At 45.3% G+C, this 9,945-nt stretch overlaps 1 protein-coding gene across 1 annotated transcript; it reads left to right on the top strand.

Moving 5' to 3' along the window:
* Window positions 1-1,787: 1,787 nt before the first annotated feature.
* Window positions 1,788-9,407, top strand: FZD1 (frizzled class receptor 1). Its single transcript, XM_043967840.1, has one exon. The coding sequence runs from the start codon at window positions 2,322-2,324 to the stop codon at window positions 4,212-4,214; it is 1,893 nt and encodes a 630-aa protein (XP_043823775.1). The 5' UTR covers window positions 1,788-2,321; the 3' UTR covers window positions 4,215-9,407.
* The last annotated feature ends 538 nt before the right edge of the window (window positions 9,408-9,945 follow it).

Genomic DNA, 9,945 nt, shown 5'->3' with positions numbered 1-9,945 from the left:
GGAGTGGGCGTGAAAAAGACACAGAGGCTAGTGCTATAGGCAGATATAATTTCATGTGCTGAGCAACAGACCAATGGGCCTTTTCTTTAGAGGCATTGTCCTGGCAAGAAGGAAATTAGCACTCCTTAACTGTAAATAATAGTAGAGGATTACCAAGTAGAGATTTTAGAGACTAGTTACTGAAAGCTGGCTGTAGATAAGGAGATGACAGACTGACAAAACTTGGCAAATAAATCTTCCAGTCTTTTATTTCATAAAATTATAAGGTAATGGGGTAGATTTACATGGTTGTGCCACTTGGTTAAAAAAAATCACACACAAAAATTACATAGGAGATTAAAAACCCACAAGTATGTAGATCTGGCAAGAGGTAACCTGACCCAGTGGCTTTGGAGTCAGGAAAATTTGTGTTCCAGTATATTACCTGTGTAACCCCTGGATAAATTATTTAGTATTTCAGTGATGCTCTAAGCAACTCTCTAAGACTAGAACTTACAGGTGAATTTCTTGACCTGCACTGGTGAAGGGAGTTTCTACAATGGAAGTTCTTGGTTCTGATGAAATAACCCTCCGGATCAAAAAACAAAATGTCCTGGCATGAATAGAGGAGAAATTTATAATTCCTCTTCCCCCTCCCCTTTTAGGTAGATTTTGATAGAGGCTGGTACAGTCTCAAAACAAGTGCGTGGTCAAAAACCCAAAAAAAACCCAAACCAAAACCCAAGAACAAAAACGCAACGATCCTAACTTCTGCTAAGTCTCTCTAGAGTTTCGGGTATTTTCACAAATACTGCTTAAGCCAGCATATTGTTATTTTCCCCTATTCTTGGGAACCCGATGGGACCTCAAAACATTTCAGTTCTTCACAGGCCAGGACAGTCCTAGGCTGGGCACGACCGGCCTCAAGCTATAAACAACAGCCACTCCCAATCCTGGCAGACTTGGAGGTCTTCAAGAAAAGACCGCCCCAATTTCAAGAGGCTTCAGCCAGATACTGAATTCTCCAATTCCTCCAAAGCAGGGGTTCCTTAACCTTTTCTATGTCCTGGATTCCACTGGCAGCTTGCTAAAAAGCTTCTGGATCCTTTCTTAGAATAGTGTTTTTAAATACATAAAATACATAGGATCGCAAAGGAAAAAATTATAATGAAACACAGGCATCAAAAACAAAACAAAAACACCTTCAGAGACCCCAGGTTAAGAACCTCTGCCCTAAAGAATTAAGGGACAATTTTCTTCGATTAATGAGAGGAGAAGGAAGGTGGGAGTCATCGACTTTTGCTTTCGTGATTTCCATCAAAAAAAAAAATGGTTTCGTGTTTGTTGTTGCTTAGATGATCAGAACCCAAGGAGAACGTTTCCTTCTCGTTCACAAAAACGAGGCACTGCACGCAGAAGAGCCACGTAAGGTCTGCCAAGCCCAGGCTCCCAAGTGCAAAGAATTGCCCGAGAATTCGATTCACTGAAAACTTTGACAGACACAAGCTTAAACGCAACGAGGCCCTTCATTCAGAAGCAGCCCTTCTGAGGGCTGTTCCCTATTTGCTACGTTGTAACCACCGTGAAGAGCAGAATTTTTAAACATGAAAATGAAGAAAAGGGAAGAAAAGGAGTCTCCTGGTCTGCCAACTCCTATTCATTCTTCCCACAGCATATGGGACTATTCTCCTCCGTGTCCTGGCTCTTTCTCCGGCTAAAGCAAAAGCAATCAAGCTTGTCCCGCCGCAGAGCAAACCCCACTCTTTGTGCCCGAGCTCGGCTCTCCCCCGCACCAACTCTCCTTTTCTCCCCCCACCCCGGGCACCCCTCCCCTCTCCAGCCCTCAGCGCTTCTTGCGAGTAGACAGTGGCTAGCTCCTTTTCGCCGGGAAGCGGGTACAGCGATTGGGTGACGATCCCTTAGCCCACAAGTTCCGCGTCGGTTTCAAGGCTCCTCCCTCCGAGTGAAAGACAGACTCCGGGGCGCCTGGAAACCGGTCGGGGAGAGGGAGAGGGAGCCCAGTTGAGGGATTGACACAAATGGTCAGGCGGCGGCGGCGGAGGCGGAGGCGGAGGCGGAGGCGGAGGCAGAGGTGCGCTCTCGCCGGGGCCCGGGACGCCGGAGCTGCGCCGCCCGCCGAGCGGCAGCGCCCGCCGGACGAACCGGCACTCGGGGCTCTCCCCGACTCGCCCCCCGCCGGCGCTTCATGAATCGCCAGTTTCCGCGGCGGCGGCGCCGGCTGCGGGACGCGGAGCGAGCGCGGGACGAAGAGGGCAGCGGCCGCCGGGGGGGCGCCGGCAGCAGCTCGGGCGGAGCGGCGCCCGGGACGGGGCCGAGAAAGTATGGCTGAGCGGGGGGCGCCCAGGGCGACCGCGGCCGGCGGCGAGCGCCGGCAACTTTGCGCGGCGCTCCGGGGGCCGCCGCCGCCGCTGCTGCTGCTGCTCCTGCCGCTGCTGCTGCCGTCGGGGGTCCGCTCGCAGGCGGCCGGCCAGGGGCCCGGCCCCGGGCAGCCGCCGCCGCCGCCCCCGCCGCAGCCGCAGGCGGCCGGGCAGCAGCAGCCGCCGCCGCCGCAGCAGCAGTACCACGGCGAGCGCGGCATCTCCATCCCGGACCACGGCTACTGCCAGCCCATCTCCATCCCGCTGTGCACCGACATCGCCTACAACCAGACCATCATGCCCAACCTGCTGGGCCACACGAACCAGGAGGACGCAGGGCTCGAGGTGCACCAGTTCTACCCGCTGGTGAAGGTGCAGTGCTCGGCAGAGCTCAAGTTCTTCCTGTGCTCCATGTACGCGCCCGTGTGCACCGTCCTGGAGCAGGCGCTGCCGCCCTGCCGCTCTCTGTGCGAGCGGGCCCGCCAGGGCTGCGAGGCGCTCATGAACAAGTTCGGCTTCCAGTGGCCCGACACGCTCCGCTGCGAGAAGTTCCCAGTGCACGGCGCCGGCGAGCTCTGCGTGGGCCAGAACACGTCGGACAAGGGCACCCCGACGCCCTCGCTGCTGCCCGAATTCTGGACCAGCAACCCCCAGCACGGGGTCGGGGGCGGCGCGGGGGGCTCCCGAGGCGGGGGCGGCGCCGGGGGCGCCTCCTCCTCGGAGCGGGGCAAGTTCTCCTGCCCGCGGGCGCTCAAGGTGCCCTCGTACCTCAACTACCACTTCTTGGGGGAGAAGGACTGCGGCGCCCCTTGCGAGCCCAGCAAGGTGTACGGGCTCATGTACTTCGGGCCAGAGGAGCTGCGCTTCTCGCGCACCTGGATCGGCATCTGGTCCGTGCTCTGCTGCGCCTCCACGCTCTTCACCGTGCTCACGTACCTGGTGGACATGCGGAGGTTCAGCTACCCGGAGCGGCCCATCATCTTCCTCTCGGGCTGCTACACGGCCGTGGCCGTGGCCTACATCGCCGGCTTCTTGCTGGAGGACCGGGTGGTCTGCAATGAAAAGTTTGCGGAGGATGGAGCCCGCACGGTGGCCCAGGGCACCAAAAAGGAGGGCTGCACCATCCTCTTCATGATGCTCTATTTCTTCAGCATGGCCAGCTCCATCTGGTGGGTGATCCTCTCCCTCACCTGGTTCCTGGCAGCCGGGATGAAGTGGGGCCACGAGGCCATCGAAGCCAACTCGCAGTACTTCCACCTGGCAGCCTGGGCGGTGCCGGCCATCAAGACGATCACCATCCTGGCGCTGGGGCAGGTGGATGGAGATATCCTCAGTGGGGTGTGCTTTGTGGGCCTGAACAACGTGGATGCTCTGAGGGGCTTCGTGCTGGCGCCCCTCTTCGTTTATCTCTTCATCGGCACCTCCTTTCTCCTGGCCGGCTTCGTGTCTCTCTTCCGCATCCGCACCATCATGAAGCATGATGGTACCAAGACAGAGAAGCTGGAGAAGCTCATGGTCCGGATAGGCGTCTTCAGCGTCCTCTACACCGTCCCTGCCACCATCGTCATTGCCTGCTACTTTTACGAGCAAGCCTTCAGAGAACAGTGGGAGCGAAGCTGGGTGGCCCAGAGCTGCAAGAGCTACGCCATCCCTTGCCCTCATCACCAGGGCGGTGGGGGGCCCCCTCCCCACCCACCCATGAGCCCGGACTTCACAGTCTTCATGATCAAGTACCTCATGACATTGATTGTGGGCATCACCTCCGGCTTCTGGATCTGGTCGGGCAAGACCCTTAACTCTTGGAGAAAGTTCTATACCAGACTTACCAACAGCAAACAGGGGGAAACCACTGTTTGAGAGAGAAACCTACATCCCACAAGCACCCAACCCCAACAAAAAGCCATTTCCAGTTTCCTCCACTTTCCCATCCCTGAAAAGGTGGCTCCAGAGGATTCATTCCTCTTGTTTGGCTCTTTCCAGCTAGGCTTCCTCTCTCACACACACTTTAAAAAGACAAAACAAAAACCCTTCAAATCTCTAAAACCGTCCCTGGAAGCAAGCAAACAAGGGGACTTAACTGCTAGGAGAGATTTGGGACATACTGAATACGGACACCTCACTCTCTGGTACCAAGACTTTATGGTTTTATGGTTGTAAATAGCCTGTGTAAGATTTTTGTAAGTATATTTGTATTTAAATGATGGAAAATCACATTTTTAATTATTTAGGGATTTTGAACCATTCCCAGATTTTCTTCCTTTGCTTTCCTCTCCCTCGCCCAAGTATTCCAAAAAGAAAAAAAGGGGGGGGGGGAGGTAGCACACAGGTTTTTTCAGAGCCATCTGCTCAGGGTTGAGCAGAGAAGTCTTGATTTTGTTGCCATGTCCGACAATTCTCCCCTCCTTTCCCTCTGACCCCACTCCCCCTTTCTGAAGTGGGTTGGGGGAACTCAGATCTCTTCCAGCCTTCCCTAAACTGGGAGGTTTGCCAGTCCCAATTCCACCCTCCCCTGGGGGCAGATTCTGAAGCCTCGTCTTTTTACTTTACAAAACCGAATTTTCTACGTGAACTGTGCTCAAAGCTCACCAGGGACCTGGCAGATGTGGGTGCAGTCAGTCTTCAGCCTGCTACCACAACCCACCTCTCATTCCCAGGCACTCTAATGGTGACACTTAACCTGGTTTGAGGGTGAATAGGTTGTAAATTCCAAGCTTGTTTTCCAGTCTACTTTTTCATGGATGAACTCATTTTTTTTTTCCCTGAGTGTGTAAAATCTGAAATAGATTTGGCCAACCTCATGGAAAAAAATGTGGTGACTGAGCTTTCAGAGAAGACATCATGGGTTGGAAGAGACTGGAAATGGGGGTTTGAAAATGTTCATTTCAATTGTGGATTCATTCTTGGCAGTCTGCCTCCTGGATCTAGACAGCTTAAGTGTTTATAGTTTACTCTTCTGTAAACAAAAACAGTTGAGATCACCTGGAAATCTCTATTGGAAAAATGGATATTTATTGTCATTAACAGGACAACAAAATATAAACAGGATCAGAAAAACTTTAGGGGTTCAGGATAATGGGCTTTTCCACAGTGTATTGCTATAATCACTTTTGGAAATTAATTTACAAACCAATTATTAATTGGTCTTTTAACTGCAGAACTCTTTAAGGAAACAAAATGTTGTATGTGGTTAACCCATTCGTGTTATTAAGAAACTAAGATTGAGGAGTCCTGGATGGGGGAGGGGAGAAGAGACAGTCGGTGCCTCAGATGGGGGAACCTGAGAAGATTCTGGAGGCTGAGGAGCATCAGCAATTGATGGGTTTATTCCCTCAATAAAATGATATTGCATAAAATGGGGGAAAGGGGGCCCATGTTCTGCTACCTTAAAATCTTATGTGCTTCTCTTTCCCCACAGATTTGTACATGCAAAAGAAAAATATGATCGTCATATTTTTTTGTGTGAGTTTGTGTGGAAGGAAAGGAGGAGAAATGCATCTGTCCTGCTAGCATTGTTTTGAACTTTCAGAGTATATCATAAAGCCTGTACTTAAAATCCTAAATTAATCTGTGACTGTCATAAGCCTAAAATGCAAAGGTTTCTTTCTTTTTTTAAAAAAAAATTTGGTATGCATTTATTCTGTTCACTATCACAAGATCATCTATATTTATAGAGGAATAGAAGTTTATATATATCAAATACCATATTTTTAATTTCGCAAATAAAAAATTGAGGTTTTGTATAAAATGCTATGGTCTTTGTGCCTCACAGGAAGAGAGCTGGTACTGTCTGCTGTCTTTACATTTTATAAGGGTCTCCTAAGCCCGCCCCACTGTATGAGGAATTCAGCACAGGGATCCATGAAACAGGTTTGCTGCTTCAACATTTAGGCTGGCTTAGATAAATCTGTCTCTCCAAAGAACTATGGTAATCATATTCAGCATCTCTGTTGTGGTTGATATCATTGAACCCAAGAAAAGAGCTGTTTTTTATAAAAGAGTAAAAGAGAAGTTTGTAAGGATGTTGTCCAGAAAGCTTACGATTTTATCACCAAAAAACCAGCCCCCCCCACCCCATGAACAGATTTACATGACTATTTTTAGTATTTTTGTTTACATTTCATCAATTGTCATAATATTGATGATATTAACTTCTCTCTCCAGTTCTCAATATTCAGAAACAATCAATGAAATGTGATTTTAAGCATTTTAGACTACAATTAGATTTAGGACTTAAGAAAAATTAGATGGAATGCTTTTGAAGCTCCCAAATTGATCTCTTTCAAGGAACCTTTATTGTAATCTCCCACAGAATTATTTATGTGATTGGCTCAAAAGTTTTGATTTTTTTTATTAAAGATTTTTAAAAAAATTTTTAGTTTGAGGAATACATACAGAGGTTACTGCACATTTTATAACATGGAAGTCAGGACAGATTTATCATCTAAACTACAAACAAAAAATTGGAAATTTAAAAATCTAGAATAGCTTTGTTTAAAAGAAGAAAGAAGAAAAAAACTGTTACTCTATAGATTCAACATTTCTTTTGTGATATATTTACATTGTAATGTTTTTGGTCAATCACAATGGGCTAAAATGACTTCTATCTATTGCAATTATGTTTTGGTTATAAAGGAATTGAAAGAACTGTTTCTGTTATTCAACTTTAGGGAATTTGAAAATATTTTCCCCATTGGGAAAAGTAAATATTTATAGCCTAAAATTTTAGGTAGCATTTGTACAATAATTCGCATATACTTCTCCCCTACCTTTGTTAAACTGCTTTAAGTAAATAAAGTAGCTATTTGAAAAGTCCTTCTGTAAAGACATGGAAAAACCAACAGCTCTAAATAATAAGAAAAATGTATCTCTTAGGATATGAGGTAATTCAAAGAGGTAATTTCTAAAAATCTGCTTTGATGCCCTGACTTATTTTTTTCTGAAAAGTTGCACCAGATTTTACATGAGGATTAAATGTTAGGATACTACTTAGCCTGGGTGGTAAGGATAGTTTGATAGTGAGTTTGATGCAGAAGGGTTTTGTAAGCTAGCTTTAAATACTTGTAGAAGGGCTTTTAAAATCCTCACCAGGCTCTGTTATTGGAGCTCAAGTGACTTAATACTGAAAGTTTTAAAAAAGAAATAAAAAATTAGGTGCTTTTATATTGATTACCAAACCATGATGCCTCAAAGACCATAGAGCCATTGGCAATGGTGTCACAGTGGCTGGAGGGCCATGTTGATGTTCCCCTGACAATCCTTGTTTTTTATAGGATTTAACTTGTTCTCTTGTTATTGTTAATAACAACTATCAGAATCATTTCTCCCCTCTAACCCCAGCTTCCTTGATTTAACTATTGGGATGAGTGTGTGTATATACACAGTAAAGAGAAACTTCTGATGCTTTTAAAAGAAAAATAAATATTTAATACACTTACATTTTGTAGCCCCCAAGGGTCATATTCTTAATTGCAGAGAGTGCTTCCCCACATCAGCCCCTGTAAGATGGATAGGCAGGGGTTGAAGCTAATCTTTCAGTTAGTTCTGTGGCAATCACTCGTCAAAGAGAGTTTATACTACTGCTCCTTTTGTCTCCAGTGAGCAATGGTAGACCCCTCACATACTTCTGCACTCTTCTGAAAGAAGAGCTTTAGAAGAGTGAATGATAGGCAACTAGTTAAAACAAGGCCTAAACACAAGGTATTTGAGTACTTAGGTGTGATTTCAGATCGGTTCCACTGACTGACACCAGATACATCAGGCTGAATACATGTTTGTCCAGGAAAAGGTTTTCTTTTAACTCTTGCTGCTCTACTTTTTATTTTTCTTTTAGTCAATGTAATAAGCTATAGGCCAGATTTTGTGCCATCAATGTACAATCAATTAAAGCCAATGGCATACCATTTGTAGATACACTGCAGAATTTCTCATTATAGTCCATTTAGGGGTTAGGATAGCTTTGGCCTTCAAAGATACAAACTATGGGGCAGCTAGGTGGCACAGTGGATGGAGCACCGGCCCTGGAGTCAGGAGGACCTGAGTTCAGATCCGGCCTCAGACACTTGACACTTACTGGCTGTGTGACCCTGGGCAAGTCACTTGACCCCAATTGCCTCACTAAAAAAAAAAAAAAAAAAGATACAAACTATGTAGCTGTATCCCATGCACCAACTAAGCTTTGGTCCAATGTGACTTAGAATTCCCACTAACTTTAGATGGGTAAATGTTTTCTCTTAGCTTTATTATGTTCTTTGATACATGGCTGAATAAGAAGTCACTTTGTTGATTAAACTGCAGACAACCTCTGGACTAATTTTTATAAGGCACACTGCAAGAAGTGATAACCAGTTTCTCCCTAAAAAGGGAGCATCATGATCTTTGAACATATGAGCACTCCCTTATATGTTATAAATAGGGATTTACATTTTTTTTAAAATTAGGACTTTAGCATGGCTGAGTAACAAAATTTAATGTCTTCAATATGATTTTGATTAGGGTGATTGTACATTTTTTTTAAAGTAAATAGTCTGAAGGTCATAATCAGCTCTACCAGCCAAGGAGATATTTAACTTCAGTTATTTAGAAAAGTAAACAAATTCCAGTTTAGTTTCTGATTTCCCAGTAGAGAATATTCATAAATTATTGTTTTCATTTTCAGATAGTTCTGTTCTAAGACAGCAGCATGCTTCTAAATAATACCATTTAGATGGTTTTTGAAAGGCCACTTTAATGAATTGCCTGGATGTCTTGTAGCAGCAATCAGATATAAAACGTCTCTCAAAAGCATATATATGCACCTTTTCCCGCATTTAGCATCCTTTAGAAAACTATTTAAGATTGATTGCATTTCTTTGAAATCTACACATTCTTCACAATCATTTCAATTAAAATTTAAAATTTTAGAATTACAAACATCAATACACAGATGTTCTGTACATTTCAAATGATAAAGATCTCAAGAATATTTCTCTGTAGAACATGTCTTAAAACGTATATCCATAGCAATGCAGTGATTAACACATTAAAAAAGAAGGAGCAGCAATGCTTTTGAAATAGTTCAGTGTGACCTGTCTTTTCTTTCCTTTCCTTTCCTTTTTAAAAATCAAGTATTATCCTCTAATCTGTGGCTATCTCCATGTTTTAGATCTCCACACCTGTTTGAATTAAATTTGCAGGGGAATAACTTCAAATTCTCCCCATAGACAAAATGTAGCCTCTGTTTCCTTTCAAATCAGCAGTGTGCCCTTGCTAAAATGATGTACAGTGAAACAAAGTGTTCTCTTGCCCTTGGAGTAGATTCTTCTTCTCAATCCCAGCATCCAAGTGCCTGGAAGTCAAATAGACCTGAAGGCTTAGTTGGAAGTTTCAAAATGTCAAGGACTACTGTCATGTTAAAGTGATAACGCTTTTTCCTCTGCTGTGAATCAGGATTTGGGGGGGGGGTCAAGGGGGGGGGGTCAGAGTAGGGGGGAAGTGTGTGTAGGGGGGTCTCTTTAATTTATGTCTAAGAAGCAGGGAAGCATTTTAGTACAATATATCCAATTACCTAAGATAATTGAGGGCAGTGATTACACAAACAATGGAAAGCAAA

Source organism: Dromiciops gliroides, chromosome 5, assembly GCF_019393635.1.
Source record: "Dromiciops gliroides isolate mDroGli1 chromosome 5, mDroGli1.pri, whole genome shotgun sequence".
NCBI classification, from domain to species: Eukaryota; Metazoa; Chordata; class Mammalia; order Microbiotheria; family Microbiotheriidae; genus Dromiciops; species Dromiciops gliroides.
Note: the sequence above shows the minus strand (reverse complement) of the source record. Positions and strands in the feature narration are given on the sequence as shown.